The sequence below is a fragment of the Tamandua tetradactyla genome, chromosome 7 (assembly GCF_023851605.1).
Source record: "Tamandua tetradactyla isolate mTamTet1 chromosome 7, mTamTet1.pri, whole genome shotgun sequence".
NCBI classification, from domain to species: Eukaryota; Metazoa; Chordata; class Mammalia; order Pilosa; family Myrmecophagidae; genus Tamandua; species Tamandua tetradactyla.
In genome coordinates, this window is record NC_135333.1 from 172,030,738 (window position 1) to 172,057,874 (window position 27,137).

The 27,137-nt window shown below is 47.2% G+C and overlaps 1 protein-coding gene and 1 pseudogene across 2 annotated transcripts in view; one reads left to right on the plus strand and one right to left on the minus strand.

Annotated features, from left to right (window-relative positions):
* DRAM1 (DNA damage regulated autophagy modulator 1) overlaps window positions 1-27,137 on the plus strand; it is a 44,154-nt gene that overhangs the window by 8,594 nt on the left and 8,423 nt on the right. For both annotated transcript variants that reach the window (XR_013155962.1, XM_077111805.1), the window contains exons 2-6: window positions 14,832-14,899; window positions 16,487-16,629; window positions 22,128-22,305; window positions 23,746-23,804; window positions 27,002-27,094. Coding sequence is in view for 1 of the 2 variants with exons in the window: in XM_077111805.1 (XP_076967920.1) it covers window positions 14,832-14,899; window positions 16,487-16,629; window positions 22,128-22,305; window positions 23,746-23,804; window positions 27,002-27,094 (541 nt within the window). In the remaining variant the exon portion in view is untranslated. The remainder of the gene's footprint in view (window positions 1-14,831; window positions 14,900-16,486; window positions 16,630-22,127; window positions 22,306-23,745; window positions 23,805-27,001; window positions 27,095-27,137) is intronic.
* LOC143642869 (DNA fragmentation factor subunit alpha pseudogene) lies at window positions 5,000-5,789 on the minus strand (annotated as a pseudogene).

The window sequence follows — 27,137 nt, forward strand, 5'->3', positions numbered from 1 at the left end:
TTCTGGTTTCTTTGCATCCAAGAGTTCAGTTCTCAACTTATCTCGTTCCTGTCACTGCAAGGAGAAACCATACGGCATTTTCAACGTTTAGTATAGAAATCTCTTCAGCTAAGTATCCATGTTCATTGCTCTCAAATTTTGCCTTCCATCCACAAAGATCACTTTCCTTCCAGCTTGGAACAACACATTCATCATTTCTGTCTAAAACCTTGTTGGAGGTATCTTTAGAGCCACATTTCTACAGTCTCTTCAAAACATTCTAGACCTTCTCTATCAAGAGCCTCACAATTCTTCCAGAATCTTCCTCTTATCCATTTAAAAAGCCATTCCAACATATTTGGTATTTTCAAACTGTAGCAGCACCTCACTCCTGGTACCAAAATCTGTTTTGGTTTGCTATGCTGCCAGAACATGATATACCATAAATGGAATGGCTTTTAAAAAGAGAATTCATTAAGTTACAAGCTTATAATTATAAGCCTATAGAAATGTCCAAATTAAGGCATCCAGATAAAGATACTTTGACCCAAGAAGGGCGTGGGAAGGCTAGTGGCTGGTATCTGCTGGTTCTTGTTCCCGGTTTCATTGCTTTCAGCTTCTGATGCTAGTGGTTTCCTCTCTAAGCATCTGTGGCCCTTTACTTAGCTCTTCTGGAGCACACTCTGGGTTTTGACTTGCTTGGTATCTCATGGGAAGGCACATGGTGCTGTCTGCTGGGCCTTGTATCTCCAAACATACGTGCCTAGGCATCTGTGCTCTTTCTTGGCACTGAAGCATTTCCAAGTATCTACGTCTCTGTCAGCTCTGAAGCAACTGTGTTTTCTCCAAAATGTCTCCCCTTTTAAAGGGCTCCAGTAAACTAACCAAGACCCACCTTGAAAGGGCAGAGTCACATCTCCATCTAATCAAAAGGTCACACCCGCAATTGGATGTGTCACATCTCCATGGAAACAATCCAAAGTTTCCATTCCACGATTTTAATCAGGATTAAACATCCTGTTGATATCTTAATGTGGACATTTTCAAGGCCTAAGAACTGTGCATTAAAAGTCAATAAATCCCCATTGTAAAAGCCAACCTGTTTCTAGTATATTGCATCAGCAGCTTTAGCAAGCAAAAAACAGATTTTGGTACTGAGAAATGGGGTGCTATGAGATGCAAATTCTGAAAATACTGGAATGGTTTTTTGGCTTGTTTTTTTTTATAGTGAGTCCAAAATATGACAATTTATTTTAAACAGAAAACATAAGAATATGTAATTAATTACAGGGCAGGGGCTAGTGTCAGTGCAGCTAAGTGGTTCAAAAGAGTAGGAAAGGTCTCCCGGAGAAGATGGCGGCTTAGTAAGACGCGCGGGTCTTAGTTCCTTCTCCAGAACAGCAACTAAAGAAACAGAAACAATACGAAACAGCTCCCGGAGCCATGACAGAGACCAAAAAGACAGCGTACCCCATTCTGGAATGGCTGAATGGGCAGGGAGAATCCGCTGCAGTGAGATACCTAAGGGGTGTGCACTTTCCCAGGCCGGGGCGGCTGGCGACCGGGGTCCCCTCCACGCACGTGGCTTCCCAGTCCGACTGGGAACGTTGGATAGCGGGGCCCTCCCGCCACGCTTGGCGTCTCGGGCCAGCTGGGCAATTTGGACCGGCACTCCCCCAAGCCACGGTGGCCGGCGACCCCCGCTCCACGCGCAGTTTCCCGGGCTGACTGTGAGATTCGGATTGGCAAGTTAAAGGAGCCACAGCATCTTTTACTGGTGGGACCTGCAGACAGACGAGCGCCACGAGCGCCACCTACTGGGCAGGAAAAGAAAAACAGAGCCCAGAGATTTCACAGAAAAACCTTTCAACCAGCCGGGTCCCACACCCACGGAAATCTGATCAAATGCCCAGACACCAGCAGAAAATAACAGATCACGCTCGGAAAATTGAAGATATGGCCCAGTCAAAGGAACAAACCAATAGTTCAAATGAGATACAGGAGCTGAGACAACTAATGCTGAATATACGAACAGAAATGGAAAACCTCTTCAAAAACCAAATCAATAAATTGAGGGAGGACATGAAGAAGACATGGGCTGAACAAAAAGAAGAAATAGAAAATCTGAAAAAACAAATCACAGAACTTATGGGAGTGAAGGACAAAGTAGAAAAGATGGAAAAAACAATGGATAACTACAATGGTAGATTTAAAGAGACAGAAGCTACAATTAGAGAACTGGAGGATGGAACATCTGAATTCCAAAAAGAAACAGAAACTATAGGGAAAAGAATGGAAAAACTTGAGCAGGGGATCAGGGAACTGAATGACAATATGAAGCGCACAAATATACGTGTTGTGGGTGTCCCAGAAGGAGAAGAGAAGGGAAAAGGAGGAGAAAAACTAATGGAAGAAATTATCACTGAAAATTTCCCAACTCTTATGAAAGACCTAAAATTACAGATCCAAGAAGTGCAGCACACCCCAAAGAGAATAGACCCAAATAGGCATTCTCCAAGACACTTACTAGTTAGAATGTCAGAGGTCAAAGAGAAAGAGAGGATCTTGAAAGCAGCAAGAGAAAAACAATCTGTCACATACAAGGGAAACCCAATAAGACTATGTGTAGATTTCTCAGCAGAAACCACGGAAGCTAGAAGACAGTGGGATGATATATTTAAATTACTAAAAGAGAAAAACTGCCAACCAAGACTTCTATATCCAGCAAAATTGTCCTTCAAAAATGAAGGAGAAATTAAAACATTTATAGACAAAAAGTCACTGAGAGAATTTGTGACCAAGAGACCAGCTCTGCAAGAAATACTAAAGGGAGCACTAGAGTCAGATATGAAAAGACAGAAGAGAGAGGTATGGAGTAAAGTGTAGAAAGAAGGAAAATCAGATATGATATATATAATACAAAAGCCAAAATGGTAGAGGAAAATATTATCCAAACAGTAATAACACTAAAAGTTAATGGACTGAATTCCCCAATCAAAAGACATAGACTAGCAGAATGGATTACGACCCAGCAATACCACTGCTAGGTATCTACTCAAAGGACTTAAGGGCAAAGACACAAATGGACATTTGCACACCAATGTTTATAGCAGCGTTATTTACAATTGCAAAGAGATGGAAACAGCCAAAATGTCCATCAACAGACGAGTGGCTAAACAAACTGTGGTGTATACCTACGATGGAATATTATGCAGCTTTAAGACAGACTAAACTTATGAAGCATGTAATAACATGGATGGACCTAGAGAACATTATGCTGAGAGAGTCTAGCCAAAAACTAAAGGACAAATACTGTATGGTCCCACTGATGTGAACCGACATTTGAGAATCAACTTGGAATATATCATTGGTAACAGAGACCAGCAGGAGTTAGAAACAGGGTAAAATAATGGGTAATTGGAACTGAAGGGATACAGACTGTGAAACAGGACTAGATACAAAAACTCAAAAATGGACAGCACAATAATACCTAATTGTAATGTAACTATGTTAAAACACTGAATGACGCTGCACCTGAACTATAGTTTTTTTTTTTGCTTGTTTGTTTGTATCTTTTGTTTTTGTTTTTTTCTTTTTCCTTTTTTATATATATATTTTATTATTATTATTACTATTTTAATTTTCTTCTCTATATTAACATTCTATATCTTTTTCTGCTGTTTTGCTAGTTCTTTTCCTAAATCGATGCAAATGTACTAAGAAATGATGACATACATCTATGTGATGATACTAAGAATTACTGAGTGCATATGTAGAATGTAATGATTTCTAAATGTTGTGTTAATTTCTTTTCTTTTTTTAATTAATAAAAAAAAATTAAAAAAAAAAGAGTAGGAAGGGCAGATGTTGAGATGAGTAACCACTTTTCTGGAGGGGGCCTAAGTCCAGCCATCAGCCAACCCCAGAGAACACACCCAGCTATTGCAGATAGTATGGGGGTGGTCAAAGCAATCAGGGTGACCATAATGAAAGTGACCACAAGGCAAGGTGGTAGGGCATGTTTCTGGCTGGAAATGGGTAGCATCTGCTTTGGCCCATTTAGGATTCTGCAGTTCTTCAGGCAATGAATTCTTCCTGGCTGAAATGTTCATGAGAGAACTCAAGCTCTGGATCTGCTGGAAACACAGACAAGCTCCTGACTGCAGGCTTAGTGGACAGTTTCAGTCTTCTTTATGTCCAAGTTCAAAGCAAAAGCCAGTGCTTTGGGGTCTTCCTTGGTAACCAACTGCAGCAAGAACAAGAATCATCAATGACCACTTCTGCTGCTCTTATTTGCTGCTCAAATGTTTTCTTTAAGTGAGTAGGGTATGGCAATAACAACTCAGGCTATGTCTTTATACTGAAATGCTGCCACCCAGTTTGTTTCCCATTAAGTTGTCTTGCACTTTTTCTTACCATACGACACTAATAAGAAAGGATCTTTGGGAAAAAAACTTACCCAGAGCAAGTAGAAAGTACTTCACCTACAGGAGATTTAGCTAGGGTCAAGTCAACAGTTTCCTTCCCTTTTATATATAACAGGAGGGTGCTTGGGACAGGGAAAAGGGCAAACATTAAGAAATAGCACCCACACTGATGGGCTCCTTTCATTAAGTTTCTAGTTCCCAGGACGGAGTTAGCCAGCACAAGATGATCCACTCCAGGAACTGAGGACCAGTTTGCCTTTTTTCTGTGATATTTTGCATGCCTCAAGATTGACTATGGTTATTTTCAACCACTGATAGAACCAGAAGCCTGTCAGAAGTCTGAGCCCATATTCATCTCTGTCAGGCTTAATCATTCTATTACTGACCTTGGACTAGAGAATCACGATTGATGATCTGAGGAAGCACACCCATCTGAAAAGCCATTTGATTTAGATTGGATATTTGTAAGGGTCTTGACATAGAATAGTCAAATTGGTAGCTATGATCCAGGGTTGGTGGAGGTGGAAAATAAAATCCCATACATGAGTCTGCACAGCATTGCTACATCTCTATGGCATGCCACTTTCTGGAGTTTAGTGTCTCTGGTTGTTGCCCACCTCCAAATTCTTACTAGGTAAACCCAGCTCTGGGGCCAGCTTCTCCTCCAGTGCAGTAAGGATCTGGCTTGTAAGGGCAGTCTTGGAGAACATCTCTCTGTAATACTTGTGTCAGCTACATCCATCTCTTCACCAAACTCAGCTTTGGATTCTTTCTCTTTGACAAGATGCTGTCTTCCTTCTCCAGAGCCTACAGATAAAGCTCCAGGAGGTGTCTGGACTGTCGGGCTTCCTCCCTCTGGTCAAGGACCCGCTTGGGGATGTTCTGGAGCCCCTAGAGGGTGACATGACTTTGGCATAATTCCTGAGCCAGGTCTGAGCATGGAACATTGACGAACATTTGAAGGTCCTCCTCTGACAGCAGAATGATGTTGGGTGGCTCTTTCTTCAGCTGCCTGGCCGCGTTCTTCTACTTCAGACCTTCCCTGCTGTTTCATCTATATCAGAGGATTCCTGGGAAACCCAAGCTCTACCTCCATCTGGGTTGTTTTATGCCCACTTCTCATCATCAGCCCCTGCCATTGTAATAGGTAGACACAGGAAGTAATCATCATCATCCACTGTGGTGCCATCCTCTGCCAGGACAAGGGTAACTGGTGCCAGGGGCTTATCAATAGCTAGAATGTGACAGCCCTTGTTCCTCAGCTCCTCGAGGCAGGAGGCCACCATGCCATGCTGTTCGTGACTGTGGTTGCCATGCAGCAGACATGGCTTCAGCCCGGGCTTCGCCATGTTCGGAAGCCCCAGTGACACCGGTCACCTCCATCCCCTTCAAGGTGGGACTTGACTGACTCCAGAAATGGTTGTATAAATGGATAAAGGGAAGATTCTAGAAGAATTGTGACTTGCTTGATAGAAAAGGCCTAGATTGCTTTGAAGAGACTGTGGGTAGAAATACAGGTGCTAAAGGTGCTTTCAGTGAGGTCTAGAGAGAAATGATGAATGGTCTCATTGCAAACTGGAAGAAAGGTGACCCTCATTTTAAAGTGGCAGAGAACTTGGCAAAATTGAGTCCTAATGTGGTATGGAGGACAGGATTTGAAAATGCTGAACTTCGATATTTAGCTGAAGAAATTTCCAGGCTAAATGTGGAAAATGCCTCCTGGCTTCTCCTTGCAGCTTATAATAAAAGACAGAGGAAAAGGATGAGCTGAGAACTGAACTGTTGGGTTCAAAGAAACCAGAAATTGATAGTTTGGAAAATTCTGAGCTTTTGGAAAACAAGTCCCCAGAGAGTAGTGCCCCAGGAGAAGTTTTAACCAATTGTGGAACCAGTTGGCCATTTCAGAAAAAGCCAGGATTGGAAATGCAGTTGTCCATCCAATACCGGAGACTTAGACCCAAGAGGAGGTCACTGGAACCAGGAAAGACTTGTGGCAAGTTCTATTGTCTGATGGTTGGGACTCCTGTGTGCTACATGCAAAACCAACACTTTTTTTTTTTTTTGAGATCTGTATGAACAGATCCACTGCCAGCCTGGATTAAAAGGGACAGAATGAAGGATAAATCACTTCAAAAGCAGAACCATGGAAGCCAAGGTCTGAAGTTAAGACACCTCAGGCCAGGAAAGCAGACCCACACTTATATATGGAGAGGGTGAGTTTGTCCTGGAGTTTGAAGAAGGTATGCCTTCCACCCTGTTGTTCAGGAAGGGGGTTACCACCCCAGGTCCCTCAGATGCCTGGGGAATTGAGGGGAGCTTGGCTGTCCCATTGTTCAGGAAGAGTGCTGCTGCCCCAGGCTCAGAGAAAGGGGAGTACATTCCCTGGTGTTTCAGTTTGCCGAAGCTGCTAAAGTGCAATATACCAGAAGTGGCTTGGCTTTTACAAAGGGGATTTATTGGACTACAAATGTACACTTCTAAGGCCATGAAAATGTCCAAATTGAGGCATCAACAAAAGGATACCTTCATCAAGAAAGGCCAATCACATCTGGGGTTTCTCTGTCACATGGGAATGCACATGGCGATGTGTGCTGGCCCTTCTCTCCTGGGTTGGTTTCCAAAATGGCTCTCTCAGCCCCTGTAGGTCCTTCTGGCCTCTCCTGGTACATTTTCTTTTTCCAAGCATCTCTTTCTTAGCTTCTCTCGGGCAAACTCTGGATTTCATCTCTTAGCTTAGCATTTCCCAGGGTGCTTTTTGTCTACAAGGGTCTGAACTCTCCTTGCTCCCTATATCAGCTCTCTTAAAGGACCCCAGCAAGCTCATTAAGACCTACCCTGAATGGGTGGGGTCACATCTTCATGGAAATAACCTAATCAAAATGCCCCACCCAATAATGGACCTTAAGATTGGATTGAAAGAACATGATTTTTTGGGGGTACATAACAATTTCAAGCCAGTAAACCTGGGGATTAGGGGAAGTCTGCTGCCCCCACCTCAACTGTTCTAACAGGATAGAGCCTGTGCTCAGGGGATGGCAGAGAGTCCGGCTACTACCCAGATGCTTGGGGGGGATGGGGCAGAGAATGTGGTGGACTCCCCAGTGTATGGAGGTGTTGGAGCTCTCACTGCAGAGTTTGGAGAGAGCAGGGCTGCTGTTCAAGCTCTTGGAAAGGGTGAGACTGTGACTCTCTGAAGTCCTGAAGATAAAACATCATTCTGTGGATGAATTTCAGACCTGGAAGTCTAATGAAGTATGCCCTGCAGGTTTTGGAACTGTTTGGGACCCATGACCCCTGTTTTCCTTCTCATTTCTCTCTACGGAAATGGGAACATTTATTCTGTGACTGTCCCTGCTTTGTGTATTGGGAACAGAGAACTTGTTCTAACTTTCCTGGGTTCAGAGCTGGAGGAGAATTTTGTTTTAGGACAAGCTGTGCCTGCAACTGATTTTAAGGCTTTGTTACTGAAATGATTTAAAACTTTTGTGATATTGTGATGGAATGAATGTATTTTGCATATGGAAAGAACATGTCTTTTGGGGGGCCAGAGAGTATAGTGTGCTGGTCTGAAGCTGTTGTGTACCCCAGAAGAGGCCATGTTGTTTTAATCCGTTCCTCTGGGTGCAGACCTGTTTAGGTAGGACCTTTTGATTAAGTTATTTCAATTGAGATGTGACTCACCCTACTCAAGAGGGATCTTAAACCTTTTACTGGAGCCCTTTATGAGAGGCGAAAAGACAGGAAAAGCTGAAAAAGCTCAGAGAGAAAAGCCCCAGAGAAACTCAGAGAGGACCCACAGAAACTCAGAGAGGAAGTCAATGGACCCAGAAGCTTAAAGGCCGTGAGAGTCAGGAGAGAAGGACCAACAGATGCCGGCCATGTGCTTTCCCATGACAGAGGCATCCCTGATGCCCACAACCTTTCTTCAGAGTCCAGGTATCATCCTGGTGATACCTTAATTTGGACATTTTCACAGCGTAAGCACTGTAAAGAACTTGTAAGTTAATAAATCCCCATTGTAAAAGCCAACCCATTTCTGGTACGCTGCATTCCGGCTGCTTTAGCACACTGAAGCACTAAGGTATTCCTGTGCTCGTTCCCTTACTTCATTTACATCTGTTCAAAGCAGCCCCTCCAGATGGCCCTGCTCTAAGGCAGCTCCCCCATTTCTCCCTGTCTGCTTATCCAGCTGCATTTTCCTTCCCAGCCCTTGTCACTCTAGGTAAGTTACTTGTATTCTCCTGTCCCCCATGGCAGAGGGGCTCTCTGTTCTGTCCCCTTTGCTGTCACTGTGAATATGAGTTGTGTTCGTTACATGTTAAGCTTCCTGAAGGTAGTGAATTGTTATCTTTTTATTTATTTCCCCATCACCTACCAGTTTCTGACACTTAGTAAGTGCTTATTATTATTATTTTTATTTTGCTAAATGGGTGAATAAAGAGGAGGATTGACTGAAGAAGAGAAAACGGGTTGTTTACATTTATGAGTAGAAACTTTTTTTTATGTGCTGTATGGTGGGGGGTCACATTTCATTCTTTTTCTTTGTGAGTATCCCCTTATTGCAGCACCATTTGTTGAATTTTTGTTTGTTTGCTTGTCTGTTTTGTTTTTGGGAGGTGCATGGGCCCGGAATTGAACCTGGGTCTCCTGCATGGCAGGCGAGAATCCTACCACTGAACAACCCTCACAGTAGAAACATTTTTAATTTTGAAAATAATTGATGCAGTTGTACGATGTCTCCATTCAAGAATAATCATCACCAAGTGAAGCTGACAAAATTGTTAGCCTTAATGATTAAAAGTATCTAATAGACCCTAAGATGATATTTTAGCGTTACTATTCCTTTTATATAATGTCTTTGTTTATTGTGAATATAAAGGAAATGGTCTCTTCTTATTTTTTTAGCTTTATTATTATTATTTTTTAACTTCTAAGTTCTGATCAAGTTTCTGAGCCATGGTTCAGGACAATCTAATAAGGCTTACGCTGGAGATGGCAGATAATGAACTTGTCAGCATCTAAGTCCCCCCAAAGACGCCCTAACTCTCGGTTTTGAGGTAATAGAAGCACATGTATCGATGATTTAAAGAACAGACTTTGTCAGGCTTGGGGAAAGGCTTATATTATCCAGCATGTTTTCTTTATATTGCTTCATCCCTTTGAACATCAAGTGATTATGCTTTGGCTAAGTCTTCTGCATTAGTTTGGGGAAGAATGTTACATGAACTACTTGGAATTTTCCACAGTCAGCTCAACTTGTAGAAATATAAATACAGGAAATGTGGACATAAACTGATTTCCCGGGCACAACCTACCCTGGAAACAACTGTGTACACAATAACAGCTTCAACAGCTTCTAAACCGCAGACAGATGAACAGTCGCCCTCCTTATCTCCTTCGCAGTTTCCAGGAAGTGGCTAATTAACAAGGAGGCGGTGAGGTGGGACGGAGCGGGCCAGTGCCCGGGTCACGGGGCTCAGCCCACAAGGTGTAGACTCACCTGCCAGGGGCGTGCTGGGCAGAGACACTACCCGGACCAGGTTCTGGGAGCCGATGCCCAGCTACAGCTGTGCCAACCCAGTACTCATCTCTGCCCTGAGGCAATGGGATTCAGTTAGTTTGAGCATTAATAAAAAAAAAAGGTAACCCCCAGGGTCTTTCATTCACCCCCTTGGTGGAATGTTCACCTGGATTCTGACATCAGGCAGAAAATGGGATGCAACATCTGTTTATGATGCAAAATGATAAATTGACTTAGAAGAGCAGTTTTCATTGAAGGCAAGAGCCCGTTCATTTTTTTTTCTTTTAATGTGGAACTTTTTATTTTGAAATATTTTCTCCCTACAGAGTACGCCAGCGTGCCCCTAAACCCATATCCACTAATTTTAACATTTTGCCACATTTGCTGTATCATTCTATCAGTTTCTCCATAAATGTAAATCCACCATCTGTCTATTTATCAATCCATTTTCTGAACACTTGATGTAGCTTATATGCATTCACGTTCCTTGAACCCTTGATACTGGCATGTTCATTTCCTAAGAAAATGGTTATTCACTGTGCACTTGTCAAGTTTGAGAAATTCAACGCTGATGTACAGCTTACAGTCTATGTTCAAGTTTTCATATGTCCCAGTACTTTTGAGCCTTCTCTCCTCCCTTCTTACATCCGGACCAGGATCATCCACTGCCTTTAATTACCATTGTCTCTTTACTTCCTCCTTTTAAAAAAACAATTGTGGGAGCATATATGCAATGGAAACTTTCCTGGCAGGCATGCCATTCCGTGGGGTTAACCACACTGACTGTGCTGTGGTGCCCTTAACCTCCTGCCGTAATTAAACTTTCCCGTCTGCCCAAACAGAAGCCCTAATGCAGTGTCCATTCACTCCCCGTCCTGCCTGCTGCTGTCCGGGCAACCTGTACCCCAATTTCATTCTTAGGAGCTTTTGTATTCTTCACTTTTTTCTTGTAGTTATCATAAGGCTTAAATTTACTGTCCTAAGTCTGTAACAATTTCATTTACTTTGGTGCCAGCTTGCCTTCAATGATATACACAAACCGTGCTAGGTTGTATTTCCTAAGCCATAGATTTATCATTACTTTTCAGGCTTCAGTCCGCTGCCTGGTGTCCTTTCCTTTCAGGCTGAAGGAGCTCCCCTTAGCACTGCTTGTAGGCCGGGTCTGGTGGCCTGGCTTTTGTTTATCTGGGAACATCTCAATATCACTCTCAGTTTGGAAGACAGTGGCTTTTAAAAAGGGGGATTTATTAAGTTACAAGTTTACAATTCTAAGGCTGTAAAAATGTCCAAATTAAAGCAAGGCCATAGAAATGACCAATCTAAGGCATCCAGGGAAAGATACCTTGGTTCAAGAAGTTCAGGGTTTCTCTCTCAACTGGAAAGGCACATGGTGAGCATGGCGGCCTCTGCTAGTTTTCTCTCCAAGCTTTTTGTTTCATGAAGCTCCCCTGAGGGTGTTTTCCTTCTTCATCTCCAAAGGTCTCTGGCTATGTGGGCTCTCGTGGCTCTTTCCAAAATGGTTTTCTCTTAAAGGGCTCCAGTGAGGAACCCCACCTTGAATGGGTGGAGACACATCTCCTTGGAAACCACCTCATCGAAAGTTACCACCCATAATTGGGTGGGTTACATCTCCATAGATAATCAAAAAGTTCTCTTCCAGCAATAATGAATGAAGATTAGAGGACATGGCTTTTCTGGGGTGCATCACAGATTCAAACTGGCACAGAAAATTTTCTTGAAATATTCTTTAAAAATTTCAACTAACATAATTAGGTACCATTTTGTCATTTTGTGGAAATCAAAAAATATGACAATTCTTATGATAGGTTGGGAAAGTTATGGCTCAGACTGTGTGTACCATAAAGTAGGTGTTCCATAATATTTTGTAAAGAAATGAATGCATTTTATACAATAAATTTATATCTGAGAGCCAAATCAATTTTTTTAAAGATGGAGGCTTCTTTTAAACTTTTTTTTTATTGTATAGTATAACATATATACAGCAAAGAAATAAAAAAGCAATAGTTTTCAAAGCACTCTTCAATAAGAAGTTACAGGACAGATTCCAGAGTTTGTCATGGGCTACCATACAATCCTCATATTTTTCCTTCTAGCTGCTCCAGAATATAGGAGGCTAAAGGGCTTAAATATTTTTTTATCATCACAATCGACTTCTTTTGTGTGTGTGTGTGAAAAATAACATATATACAAAAAAGCTATAAATTTCAAAGCACAGCACCACAATTAGTAGTAGAACATATTTCAGAGTTTGACATGGGTTACAATTTCACAATTTTAGATTTTTACTTCTAGCTTCTTTAAAATATTGGGGACTAAAAGAGATATCAATTTAATGATTCAGCATTCATATTCATTTGTTAAATCCTATCTTCTCTGTGTAATTCCACCATCACCTTTAATTCCTCTCTTTAGGGGTATTTTGGCTATGGCCATTCTAAATTTCTCATATTGGAAGGGTCTTTCACTAATATGGAGTAGAGAGATGGAACTATCTGATGTTCTGGAGAGCCTGGGCTTGGTTTCAGGACTTATCTGGACCAGGGACCCATCTGGAAGTTGTAGGTTTCTGGAAAGTTACCCTAGTGCATGGAACCCTCGTGGAATCTTATATATTATCTTAGGTGTTCTTTAGGATTGGCTGGAATGGTCCTGGTTGGGGGTTGGCAGGTTATAATAGGTAGCAAGGTCTACCTGAAGCTTGTATAAGAGCGAACTCCAGAGTAGCCTCTTGACTCTATTTGAATTTTCTCTGTCACTGATACTTTATTAATTACACTTCTTTTCCCCCTTTTGGTCAGGATGGAATTGCTAATCCCATGGTGCTAGGTCTGGAGTCATCTGTGGGAGTCTTCTCCCACGTTGCCAGGGAGACTTTCACCCCTGGAAGATGGATGCTTTTAATCAGACAGCTGGTTATTGTTTCCCCCGATCTTTGTTGTATTGACACTGCCTGTGATGAATGTAACGCAAACGTGTAGGATTTGGGGGCCTGTTGTCATCATGTGTGGATGGGGGCCTGTAGACTCAGGATTCGTCACCTCCCATCATCCTTGTAATTGCTTTCTTTGTTCCTTGTCTGCTGTGAGAGTCCAGTTGGAGTAGAGAAGTCTTAGAGCCAGACTTCGATTGAAACATGGACCTTGGCCACCTTACGTCATCTCGTACGGCCAGTTTCCTTTGTTAGTAAAATGGGGCAGGTATCAGACCCGTCTCAGGGTTGTGAAGTTGAAATGATACGTTGTACATTGTAAATCTTCAATACATGGCATTTAATAGGCTGGAGGGTTTTTTAATTTGTTTGTTTTTGCCAGTGCTGATTCAGCAGGTACATATAGAATGGCTGTTTGCAGAGTTCTGTGGATTCCGTCTGTAAGGTTTTAAAGACACGGAAGGTACGCGTTTGCTCCTGTGAGAACTGCACATCTGGGCCTTGGACCGATGTCGTGGTTTGCCATCGATAGCGAGTCCCCGCGTCTGGCCTTCCGACTCCCGCTGGGGGCCCCTAAACATCCTTCTGCCCCTCCTGTCCTGCCCCCCTTTCCGCAGACGGGCAGACGCAGCGCTCTTCCCCGCGTCCCTGCCTCCCTCCCGCTCCGGCAGGTGCTGGGTGCGCAGGGCTGGATGCGCCCGGGCCTGTGGAGCAGCTGTCCCCGGCTGAGCCACCTGCTCGCTGCCTCTTTAGGCCCTGAGACCAAGGGAGGAAAGTCTCCTTTTCCCCCTGGGGTGACTCTTCGGGGAAGAGGGCTGCCCAGGGGTCCGGCTGCTGCTGCCTCCTGTGTGCTGGGCTGGGTCCCCCCGTGTTGTCCCCCGGCGCCGTGGCGCGCTCACATGGCAGTGCCCCTCGGCAGGGCTCGGTGGTGGTGGAGGGAGGAGGTCGTGTAAATACGAGGCCTTTCGGGTCCCTTTAGTGTAGGAGTGATGGCGAGACTGGGACGAGTGGGAACGAAGGTCGTGGTTGTCAGAGGGAGCGGTAACCCTTCCCTGCTCCTGCGCGTGTTCCATGCCCCTGTCCTTGCACAGGCGGGCTCTGGTGAAATTCTCACACGCCCCGCAGTGCGTCTTTTCAGTGTGATCAGTGTCTTCCAGGACTTAGATTTCAGAGCTGCTTTCGGATATGGAAACCCTCAGGATGGGCACACGTTGTCACTCAGGGGCCCTTTCTCATCAGTTTTAGGCGGGAAAAGTTGCTCTGCGTGAGTGGTATGAAAATGTAGGGACAGAGCATGTCAGAAACAACTCACGATTCATTAATTAATTGCTACAATACATCTGTTTTATAGAAACTGTTTTTTGTTTAAATAATCACTTTATATATACACTCAACTCCCTGTTGTTTCCAAAACTACCAATAGACGTGAATGATAATAACTCATAACGGTAACAACTCATCCTTTCGACATGGTATTTTCACCAGTGTAAACCAGTGTGCCTAAATCAAATTCTTCAAAAAACAAAAATGATGTATTTATTAAATAAAAATTTAAAGATGTATTTAGGTTGTTATAATATCCCCATAATACAATTTCCAAATGTGGTTTTAGATCTGTTTTTTGTTTTAATGGTCGTGCTCTATCATTCAGTGAGGTCTGAGGACACATGAAGTTTATCAGGTTCAGTCATTTGAGAAGAACCCCCACCGGTCACTTTAAACATCCCCTGGCTTTTTGGTATGGGGGGGCAAAAGTACTCTCTTGTAGAAAAGTAAATTTTAGATTTTTCAGAGCTGACATAGAAATGCTTTAGGACAAAATCAGGCCAAATTGTAGAATTCAAAGTGGGTGAATACTCAGAACACAATGTAAAACCTGCCAAATCCATCCCTGCCCAGGGGTCTGAGCTAGAATTTCATTTTTAATAATTCTGGCATTTCATTTATTCTTTAGTGATACAGGAACAACTCCTCCAGAGAGTGGTATTTTTGGATTCATGATAAACTTCTCTGCATTTCTTGGTGAGTAAACAATAATTATTATAAATAAATGAAAAGTCACAATCACAAGTGAAGTAAACTATTCAACATTATGACTGTCACATTGTATCAGTGCATAGAACTCCACCTTGTTCAGCACATGCCTGTACTCATTCACAAGGGCACACTATCATTTTAAAATTTATCCCCCTTTTTTTGAACCTTTAGGTTGTTTCTGATATTTTGCAATTAGAAGGCTGAAGTGAACATGTTTTTGATCCTTTCCTTGCATATTTATGAGTTTCTCTATAATTTTACTGAGCTCTGCATCTCAAAGGTCGCTAGCTCGTTTACTCAGCGCCCTTTGTCTGAGGGCCTGCGATGTGGCAGGTCCTGTGTCCCAGCTGCAGCCACCCCAAGCTGCAGGGAAAAGACCCTGACTTGTGGAGACTGTCTCCCAACCAGGAAGTCGTATTTGGCCAATTGACCCGCTCTTTGGAACAACGTATCTTTAATGCCTTATCCCACCAGACACAAAACTCAATTGCCACTAAAGAGCTAAACATGAAAACAAACAAACAGACAGACAAAAAACCCAGAGATTAAATTGTAGGAGAGTAACTTGAAAGCCTTGGGATGGAAAAGTTTTATCTCAGCTTATACCAAACACAGAAGCTGGGTAGGCAAGGGCTGACAGAGTGAGTAAAAAGTTTAAACTTCTAAATGATGAAAGACATCATTTAGAAACAAGGCTAAGCAAGATTTATAATAGACAATAAGAGCGATGATGTCCATCATGTGTAAAAATTAAGTACAAATTAGAAATGAATAAGCAAGTCCAGGAGAAAAATAAGAATTCTTCTGCAATTCCCAGAAGAAGAAATGCAAATGCTAAGGAGAAGAAATATAAAATATAAAATAGCTGTTCAGTCTCACTAATTATCAGGAAAATGCAAATTAAACTAACGGATTACCGTTTTTCACTCATTAGACTGACAGTAATTCAAAAGGGAAGGGCGTACAGAATTGTGCTCATTCCCTGTGCCGGGAGCACCTGTGCTGCAGGCCACTGCAGGGCAATTTGGAGTTATTTCTCAGCCTCTCCATCGTGCAGGTTTTGACCAGCAATCCCACTTCCAGGAATTGGTCTCTCAGAAACACTTGAAGGGGTGCCCAGACAATTTCAGACAAGGATGTTCGTGAGCATTGTTTGTAGTAGGGAAAACGGGAGCTGTTAGAGGAACGATGGGATAAGGACGGTGCCATGGCATGGCCCGCGATGAGACCCTGAGAACGATGGAGAACCCTGTACTGACGTGGAGTCCCTCCGTGCTGCGCTGTTGAGGGAAAACACATCATAGAACCACACGTGTACTGTGACAGCATTTCTGTGGAGAGGCTGTTAACCACAATGGTTTTGTGTGTGTGTGTGTGTGAGTGTGAGGTGAGAGTCTCCATCGCACAGAAGGAGAGTCAGATGGGTGGGGACGGGCGGGGCTGGACAAGTGGGGACACTGTTGTAAGCAGGAAATTGAAAACGTAAGTTTTTTAAAAAGTGATGCAAAACTGTCTGTTTTCATTCTAAAAATAAACCGTACATGGAAATTGATGCGTGCTTTTTGTTTTCAGGTGCAGCCACCATGTACACGAGATATAAAATAGTAGAGAAGCAAAACCAAACGTCCTACTTCAGCACTCCTGTCTTTAACTTGGTTTCGTTAGTGCTTGGCCTGGTGGGCTGCATTGGCATGGGCATTGTGGCCAACTTCCAGGTACGACCTGTGTCCTTATTGGGGTGGCTGAGCGTGTGGGGAGAGGAGCAGGCACCCAGTGGGCTTAGGAGCTCAAAAGCGGACGGGGAGACCTAGAGCTGCCCCTGGCCAGGCGCTTTGCTTCCCCCACCCCGGACCTACTGACCGGCCGCCAGGCCCCTCCCTTCCTAGGGCCGCTGTGGAAAGGGTCACGGGCTGGATGGCTTGGATGGCGAGTGAGTGGTCTCTGGGGTCCCTGGGCCAGCGGCACGGGTCCTTCTGAAGCCTGTGGCGGGGACGGGGGAACCTCGGTGCCTCCTGAAGTGTCTTGGGTTTGCGGGTGACCTCTGGCCTGCCTGGGCTCGTGGATGCACCCCCTATCTCTGCCTCCACCCCCCCCCCCCACACCCTGTCCTCTCCCTGTGTCTTCTCCTTTCTTAAGCGGTCCACCTGAATCCACTTTGGCCTCATCTTAACGAGTCACACCTTCAAGTCCTCTGTTTCCAAATAAGCTCACAGTCCTGGGCCCGATTAGGACTGAGCACGGCTTTTGGGGGTCACAATTCAACCCATAGCTATGAGTTTATACAGATCGGGACAGTTTGCTTTGAGAAACAAATCCTAACCTTTTGAAAGTCAGTCCTGCCTGGTACTTAAGATTTGTGGGGTGCATGTGTGCGGGACTGGGAAGGGAGTCTGCTCTGAAAGGTGCCGGGAGGGCTGCACCGCTCCACCCTCTCACCGCTGTGCCGCCACGTGTCGGGAGAGCTACTCCTTTCACTGTAGTGGCTTCACTAGGAGTGTGCACGCGTGTGTGTTTGCGCATGTGCATGAGTGTGTGCACATGTGTGTGAGCGTGTGTGTGCATGTGCGGGAGCGTGTGCATCGTGCGAGCATGTGCATCTGTGAGTATGTGACTATGCATGAGTGTGTGCATGTGTCCGTGAGTGTGTCTGTGCGTGAGCATGTGTGGGTGGGTGTGCATGTCTCTGTACACATGTGTGCGTGTGTGTCTGTGTCTGTGAGCCTGTGTGTGCATGTGTGTCTGTGAACGTGTGTGCATGTGTGTCCACGAGCGTGTGTGCGTGTGTGCATGTGTGCGCGCATGGTTACGGCGTCTCCCTCTGACCCTCTGGTGTCTAGGTGGAAGTGCTGCGTGCCCTCCCCCCTTCTCCCTGAGGCTGCAGGTGCTGGGTGACCTAAATGGGTGACCCAGCGATCGCCACTGACCCTGGACCCTTGCACACGCCCACGGTGGGTCCACAGAAACATTCTCCCTGCGTTTGCAAAGCCCTTTCTAGTCCCAGCTGTAGATCCCCTTTGCCTGGGCCCCTTTCACCAAGACATGGAACCTGTTTGCCTGGGAAGATAATCGCTACCGTCTTAGAAGCATGTCCTTGCTCAATGCCACAAGAATCCTCATGGCAGCCCACCCATCAGTCCTCTGGGCGTCTGGAGGCCAGCCTGTCAGCCCCCGCCCTGGCCGTGCCTGTGGCCTGGGGGAGCGCGGGGAGGGGGGCCGTCTCCCCTGGGGAACATCAGGCCCTGCCTGGCCACGTGGCCTTAGATGCTCCTGTGTCCCCAAGGTGTGCAGCCGGGAGCCTGAAGAGCCGGCCCACCTGGCCCCCGCCTGGCCCCCGCCTGGCCCCCGCCTGCCCCTGGTGCCCCCGTCCTCTAACACCCGTCCCTGCGCTGCGACCGCCCTCAGGGCTGCCCCGGGTGGGTGGGGTCTCAGGCTCAGGGGACCTCACAAAGTCCCTGCATTTCCTCCCAGCACAGGGGCCGGGAGAGGGGAGGACAGCGTGCGAGTCCCCAGAGCCAGAGTACAGGACCTCTCCCAGGGTTCTCCGAGAAGCCTGCCCTGGCCCCTTTTCCTCTCCTGCCCTCTATCCTTGGGTGGGGAAGCTGGACCCCCACCCCGAGCTGTAGGTGCTGGCGTGCGGCCGCCCACATGTGGGGGGCTCCTGACCTCTGCCCCTGCTTTAGGACACGGTGCTCCTGGTTTCACAGCAGAAAATATGTAGAAGATGTTTTTTTGTGCCAGACATGTTCATGAGAACATTCCATGCTATAACTCACAAATTCTAATAATTTTATGAGATACCATTTTCTGATCTACTGATGAGGAAATAGAGGGTGGGAGGGTTGATAGCTGCCTGAGACCTCTTGCCTAACAGTGGGCAGAGCCGGGCTGCAACCTGGGCATCTCCCCAGGGCCTGCCGGAGAGAGCCCTCCCTGGTGCCACAAGGAGGGAATTTCTGCAATAAAAAAGCATGCACACGCCTTACAGTTCTAGAGCAAGGAAAGCATGAAGGAAAAAGAAGAGAGAGACCTGGAATGATAGAATTTTGTAGTGCTGTGAGCATGTGAACAGCCTGTCGGGGAAACTTTCACTGTACATCATATCACTTTCTCCTCTGAACAGCTCAGCGTCATAAGAGATGATGTCCAGTTTTAACCATAAAAGCTGACAGGAACTTTAGGAAGAATATATAAATGGCTGGCAAATTAAAGTTTCATTCTTTTAAAGGTTTCCTTGAAAAATCAGAAAGATAATGTTTAACTTCCCAGGGAGCAAAGTGTTTGCCTTGCCATCGTCCCCATAAATAAATGTGCACAACTTCCTTGTTTGATATCCTGTAGTTCATTTTCAGCGTGCCATGAGCAAACCAGCTTGCATTCTTACTCGAGAGGGCCCAGAACTGAGAGGGCAAAGCAGGGCGTTGACTCTCTCCGACATTTTTCTCGAGTAGCAGTAAATTCCATTTATCAGAGGTTCATAGATCCCTCTCTTTCCCAGCTGATGGGTGAGGTGAGCTGAGTTTTGGTGTGTTGTCACTAATCTGTCAATGCTTTATTTTCCTTTGAGAACTTTCTTTTGTGGTAAAGACAGGTTTTCTACGGAATGTCCCTCCTCAATATTCTATTTTTGCTATCTTTTAAATTTACAAGAGTTTCTAAAGAGGGGTTTGAAAAGGGTTCCAGGTTTCTATCCTAGTGTGTATCCAAAATTCATGCCTGATCTAAGATTCGTTTCCCTTCTAAGGACATCCTTGGTGAACTCGGTACTGCACAGTGGGAGGGGCACACTGCAAGTTCGGTTCCACTCGCTGAGGGGCCTTTTGGTCTGATAACGTCAGGGCTGGTCGGTGGCCATGAAGCTTGCAGGCTAAGACCTAAAGCATGGAGGAAACAAACTTCCCATCAGTGCTAATGGGAGGAGAGAAGGCGCGTAGATTTAGGATGTGGATTTACTTAGCACCAAAAGAAAACGGAGGGCAGAAAGCATCAGGTTCTCGGAAGATTATTCCTGAAAGTGACTCATTTAGCTGTAGATGCTCTGCCTTTTGTTCAATATCCGTTACCCAATTGTGCCTCGCATTCGAGGAGGGAGAAGGATTTATTTTTCATAGGTCTCTAAGTACTGAGAGGTATGTAGCATCTGTTTTGCTTTTCATCTATAATGTCCTTGTGTGTAGCCCTGTGCCTCGTAGGGACTCTGCACCTGACAGATGAGTAGTTGACAGGACGGCGACAGGGCGTTAGCGCAGCCCTATTTGAATATAGCACAAATCAAGTGATGGATTTCCCCTCACCTTCCTGACTTTGGTTTCCGTAGCAAGTAATTTTTTTTTAATGTAAAAACAAACCCTTCCCTTCCCCTGTGGAGAGGAAAGCGTGGTGAACCCTTCGTGCTCCAGCCTGAGGCTGAACAGCCCTGGGGAAGCGGGTGGCCCAGCGAACAAAGTTGGAGGTAGGTGGTGTTGACAGTTTCTCGGTCTGGCTGGGGTCCCTGTGGCCGAAACAGGCCCCTTGGACCACACTTGGCCATGCCTGCATTTCCAAGTGCACGCCAAGTTTAGTGTAAATGTTGTGGCACCCAAGGTAGGCGGCGTCCTGGATCGGTCAGCCACGGGTACCTACCAGGTCGCCGCGGGAGAGGATGGCGGAGACCCGGGCCCCTTGGCAGCTGCCTTTGCTTTAGGGTGTGTTTGCTCGGGGTGGGCTAGGGGACTCAGAAATCACTGGGTCGTAGGAGGCCTGAAAACCCCGAGCCACCTCAAAGCTGTGCTCCTTCCTGTGGAATGTGACCCTCACAGCCAGCCTGCAAGCAGGAGCTGTCCCCCGTTTTACAGATACAGAAATTGGGGTTTGAGACTGCGGTTGGGAGCCTAGGGTGGCCCCGGGGCCTGTGTCACCCCTGCCGTAGCCGTCCTGCGTTCAGCAGCCTTTTCCTTCTCACCGCGCCCCTCGCCCAGTGTGCTGGGCGCCCGGCGCCCTTGGCCTTTGCCCCGGCGTGGGGAAGGTGCCCCTCTGTGCTGCGGTCAGCGTGGCCCCCCACCCCGTGCTGCCCTGCCTGAGCGCCGGGTGCGGGGGGAGGGTCGGGAGCGGGCTGCGGGAGGGGGGTCGGGCGCCAGGTGCGGGAGGGGCTCGGGCACCGGGTGCGGGAGGGCTAGGGCGCCAGGTGCGGGAGGGGCTCGGGCGCCGGGTGCGGAGCGGGGTCGGGCGCCGGGTGCGGGAGGGGGGTCGGGCGCCGGGTGCGGGAGGGGGGCTCGGGCGCCGGGTGCAGGAGGGGGGCTCGGGCGCCAGGTGCGGGAGGGGCTCGGGCGCCGGGTGCGGGAGGGGGTCTCGGGTGCCGGGTGCGGGAGGGGTCTCGGGCGCCAGGTGCGGGAGGGGGCTCAAGCACCGGGTGCGGAAGGGGGGTCGGGCGCCATGTGCGGGAGGGGCTTGGGCACCGGGTGCGGGAGGGGCTCGGGCGCCAGGTGCGGGAGGGGCTCGGGCGCCGGGTGCGGAGCGGGGTCGGGCGTCGGGTGCGGAGCGGGGTCGGGCGCCGGGTGCGGGAGGGGGGCTCGGGCGCCGTGTGCGGGAGGGGCTTGGTTGCCAGGTGCGGGAGGGGGGTCGGATGCGGGTGCGGGAGGGGGGCTCGGGCGCCGGGTGTGGGAGGGGCGCGGGCACCGGGTGCGGGAGGGGGGCTCGGGCGCCGGGTGTGGGAGGGGCTCGGGCGCCGTGTGTGGGAGGGGCTCGGGCGCCGGGTGCGGGAGGGGGGCTCGGGCGCCGGGTGCGGGAGGGGCTCGGGCGCCGGGTGCGGGAGGGGGGTCGGGCGCCGGGTGCGGGAGGGGGGTCGGGCGCCGGGTGCGGGAGGGGCTCGGGCGCCGGGTGCGGGAGGGGGGTCGGGCGCCGGGTGCGGGAGGGGGGTCGGGCGCCGGGTGCGGGAGGGGGGTCGGGCGCCGGGTGCGGGAGGGGCTCGGGCGCCGGGTGTGGGTGGGGCTCGGGCACCGGGTGCGGGAGGGGCTCGGGCGCCAGGTGCGGGAGGGGGGTCGGGCGCCGGGTGCGGGAGGGGGGTCGGGCGCCGGGTGCGGGAGGGGCTCCGGCGCCGGGTGGGGGGTGGGCGCCGGGTGCGGAGGGTCTCGGGCGCCGGTTGCGGGAGGGGGGTCGGGCGCCGGGTGCGGGAGGGGCTCGGGCGCCGGGTGGGGGATGGGCTCCGGGCCCAGCCCCGCGGGTCTGTGGCTGTCCGCAGGAGCTGGCTGTCCCCGTGGTGCATGACGGCGGCGCGCTCCTGGCCTTCGTGTGCGGCGTGGTGTACACGCTCCTGCAGTCGGTCATCTCCTACAAGGCCTGCCCGCACTGGAACAGCCCCCTGCGGTGCCACGTCCGCATGGCCATCTCGGCCGTCTCCTGCGCAGCTGTGGTCCCCAGTATCCTTCTCACAAGCCCGATCCCCCCCTCCCTCCAAAAAAAATCAGTCTGAAAAAAGCGCGGGCCAACAAGCCAGTTTCACCTGCTTCAGGAGAATAATCATCAGGAAAATCCCTCAAAGTTTGCTTAGATCAGAAAACTGGGGACAAGAAGGGTGAGGAGAGGCGGGCGGACGCTGCAGGAGCCCGCAATACCCTCTGTTTACTTTCCTTCAAGCAGGGCTATGTGAAAATATTTGTTTTTTCTTTGTAGTGCTTGGCTAAAGGCCCCAAATATTGATTGAACTTAAAGTCGGAGCCCTGCCAAGTCCCGGGAGGCCAGCCCCCTTTTCCCTGCTGGAGGTGGGGGAAGCTGGTGGGATGAGCTCCTCCCTATTTGAGACTAAGTCAATTAAAAGACAATTTGGCCTAGTCTTTTCATAATCACTGATTTCAATTTCATTTTATATTCTAATCAACAATATGTGAAAAGAAAAGAACGTATAAATTTCTGTGCTTATATACTCTGGTTTAGAGAAAATAAGTGGCCTATCATCTCTCTTTCCTCTCCATTTTTCCTTCCTTTCTTCTTTCTTTAAAGAGATATTTAACAAATAATATAAAAAGGAGTAGAAAGTTTCTCATCTTATGAAATACCATCTGTAGACATGTCAGAAAAAGCTGCAGAGTCATTTAAAACATGGTGATTAATGTCAGATTGTAGGAAAATGGGAACATTTGATCAGGGACAATTTTGTTAATTTGGGTTGTTGGGCACAATTTCGTGAAAACACATCATCATGTGCTTCTGAATATGAAACTCTACATTTTTCTTTTAAAATAGAAGTCTCACAAAATGTGAAGGGTAGGTATGGTTTTGGAGTTCGTTTCACCTTAGGGAAGGAAAATTTTAATTACAAATTTACAAGCACAGAGGAGGCACACCCTAGGATTGAGAAATTTAACAGCAAAGTATACACTCATGTGTTAAGACATTTCCTTCTCAATTTCCTTTCTCTGCTACTTATGACCCTTGGTACTTTGTAGTGTTAAATTTATCTTTAGAGCTGTTACCTTGAAATAGTGTTCAAGGGAAAAAGTGCTTCCATTCAGAAGCAAGAACACAAAAAGGATCCATTTTAGGCATCTGTGTCAGCCTTTTTGAGCAGATTTAAACATCTAACAAACATGCAGGGCTGAGCAAAGTGTAAGTTCAGACTAAAATTTTGCTATATGTAAATGATGTTACATGCTAAGGAATGACTTTTTGTTATAATTTAATTGCTGTCATAAGTGAACTTAAGGTTTGAGATTCCTTTAAGAAGTTAATATACCTTGTTGACTACAGAAATGCTGATATTAATAAATTTATTTTAACAGTGTACAATTATTAGAAGACTGATCTTGTCGCAACAGGACCCATTTTCTTCTGTAGTTTCCTTAACACTTTCCTTTTTTTAGTGATTGCCTGTGCTTCACTAATTTCTATAACCAAACTGGAGTGGAATCCAAAAGAAAAGGTAAAATTTAAGTCACTTTCTCTCTGTCACCTGGTTGTGTGAGACTGGCTGACCAAAGCCTAGAAAGGAGCGCTGCCATTTCTTAGAGCAAGTTGAAAAAGGGGTGTATGCATGTTATTCAGTTGACTTACTGTCCAGTTATTTGGCGATGTGTGCATAGTAATTAGCTGTCAAGGCAACTTCCCATTTTTGAATTCCTAATTCTTCCTTAACCACCTCAACCATCTCTGCTTAATAGAAGAGATTGGGCAGGAAAGGCGAGGGGAATAACGAAAATGAAGGTAGATGGAAACCAGGGGAAGCTTGGCATATTAAGGAGAGCAGATGAGCCCAGTTCTGGTGCAGTGGTGAGTTCATTTCAGGGTAGAGTGAAAAGCGGATGTGGGGCAGCCACGGTGGCTCAGCAGGCAAGGATGCTCGCCTGCCATGCCAGAGGACCCGGGTTCGATTTCCGGTGCCTGCCCATGTTAAAAAAAAAAAAGTGGATGTGGGCAGGGATCAGTTCGCAAGGGGGTAGTTTCTGGAAGACTTTATGAGGCAGGCAGAAAAGCTCATAATTCTTTCGGCAATGGGAGTGAGCCTTTGAAGTCTTTAGAACAGAAAGGGAAAGTGCAAGAGCATTTCTGGAATATTAATTGGCCTCAATACTTGAGTGGACTGAAGAGGAGAGAGCCAGGAGTTAGCAGGGCAGGAGGGGGCCGTTCTGCTAATTCAGATTTCAAATCAATATTTGCCTAGATTGGAAGTAATGATGGAAATTTTCTTGACGGGGGTGGCAAGTGACTAACTTGAGAATGAGGAGGCATGATAAATCAGAGATGACTTCCAAGCTTTTATCTTTGGTGAACCAAAGAATATGTTGCCACAAGCAGAGTTTAGGCCCTTAGCGGAGACAGATGACTTCTTAGAGGGAGTTTATGAGTCTGGTTTTAGCACTGTGGAAGCTCATGTTTCAGTGACAACCAGGAGAAGCCTGGGCGAGACCTCTGGTGGGATCGAGAGCCTTGGAGGTGAGGGGAGAGTGACTTATCTTCTAGACCAAACATCAGAACACACGGGACCAAATGTTTGGAATTGAGATTGGCTCGTAAAATTAGGTACATATAGTGGTGGCTCACCTGGAAGCCATACATGGGGATGAATGATGTCCCAAGAGAGAAGAGACTCGGTGAGAGAACAGCAGGAGATCTGTTCAAGGGGCAGGTGGGGAAATCACACGCAGCAAAGGAGAAGTAGAGGGAAGAGTTAACAGGGCGAAGGACCAGAAATGCGTGGCAGAGCCAACCCCCTTGACCCACTGCCTACGGCACGTAAGACCCTCCTGGGCTGGCTGTGGAAGGCGTGGCCAGGGATTGAGCCTCCTTGCCCCTCAGGAGGCTTAGAATTCGGTGGGGACAATTAGCCAGTTGTTAATTGTTAAATGTAAAACTACAAACATTGAAAGAAGTGCTACACTGAAATTTAAACAGCATATGCAGAAGCAATAGCAACTGATTCTCGCGAAGGAATGAGAGAAGAGAATATCCAGAGGCTCTGGGGTGGGGCGTCCTTCACGGGAAAGAGCAGTGGCTGGCCAAGGCGAATGTCGCTGGGCGGTTTTTAAGAGTGAGGTCCTGACTTTGGCAACAGGGGAGTTTGTTTGGCACGTTGGGGTCAGAAGCCCGTTGCAAGAGGTTAAAGAAGTGGTGAGAGAAGATGCTCCTTCGTTCGACCATCAGCAATCACCTCGTCCCTTCCTGAAGTGCAGCAGGCGTCTGGAGGGACCGTGGGTCAGGGCGAGGATTTCGGGGCAGTGGAAGGTGATGGCGAAGGAGAGAACGACCCAGTCAGCAGGCCAGACCCGGAGAAAAGGAGCTTGTTCCTGGAGTGGAGGAAGTGCCCACTGGAAGGCTCAGCTGCGCGCTCCGTGGGGTGGTGCAAGGAGAGTCTCCGAGCGGAGCCGCCCGACGGCAGTTCACAGGGCGGCCACTGGGGGGCGACCCGCCCCCGACAGACAGCTCCGAAGGGGTCCTGCAAGCAGCTGAGACTCAGTTTTATTCCATTTCCCTCACCTACGTCTGAAAAGCCTTCCGTTCACTCCCTGAGTTACCATGCCGCCCTTGGACTGTTTTCTGTTCCAAATATCCACGAATGTAACGCACACCCTGTACACTGACTGAAATAATCATTTAGGTGCTGCGGGGGATTCCCTGGTGTGGAGGCTGAGAATTGAAATGTCATCGCTCGTGCTGTTTTACACAGGAAGGCAAGCAGATGCCTGCACCCACACGCGTGGGGGTTAGTCTGGGCTGACAGTCACTGAAACCTGGCTCAGAGCCTGTCACCAACAGCAGGCTAAAGAAATCCCCCCAGAAATTCTAATCCAACACACACACTCACACACACACACACACACACACACACACACACACACACACACACACACACACAGAGAGGCTCTTTTTCTTTTCTTTCCTTTTTTCAATACTTGGTTTTGCAGCAGTATGGGTACCACATGCCCATGTGGTGAAAATGCAACTGAGCCGATGAGATATGGGCTTCTCGCCTTCCCTCTCTGTTCTCAACCAGCAGTTTCCTTTATGTTCCCTAATTGCCCCCCACTGACAGCTGAGTTTGGGACCCCCTCACTGAAGCCATTCTCATCTTCTCTTCCATTCTCTCATTCCCATCCCCAAGAAGATGCAGACTCAGTTTACCTGTAGAAGTCTCTAGATGCAGCTATCTTTACCTTATCGTGTTAAGCAGTAATATTTCCTAAACTGCTGTTTTCTGCAGTACCAGGGAAATGCAAACACCAGTGGACAGCTGTTTTGTCTAGATGCATCCCCTCATTGCTTGGAATGACAGACGAATATTCACTGGGTGATTCTGAGGTGTTCCCTTCAACTTTGGGCTTCCCAAAAGTTGTGCCTCGTGCAGATAATTCTTTCTTCTGTTGAATTCAAGTTTACTTCCCCATATCAGCCATTTTGTGGTCCTTGTTCTGCTTTTTGAAGTTTTATTAGAGACAAAGTGTTAAAACCTGAGTGTGTGAGAGCCAGGGAGAACTTTCTAAATAAGTCATCTGAATCCATATCTCCTTCGCCTCTATCTGTACTGCTGATTCGTGCTCAGGAGACACCATCCCCGCCCTGGACTGGCCGTCTCAGTACTGGTTCAGTGTGTACACTAATTGTTTTCTTTATTGTTGCTATTAGGACTATATATATCACGTAGTGAGTGCAATCTGTGAGTGGACAGTGGCCTTTGGTTTTATTTTCTACTTCCTAACATTCATCCAAGATTTCCAGGTACGTATTGATTGATTAAAATTGTTATAATTTGCTAACAATT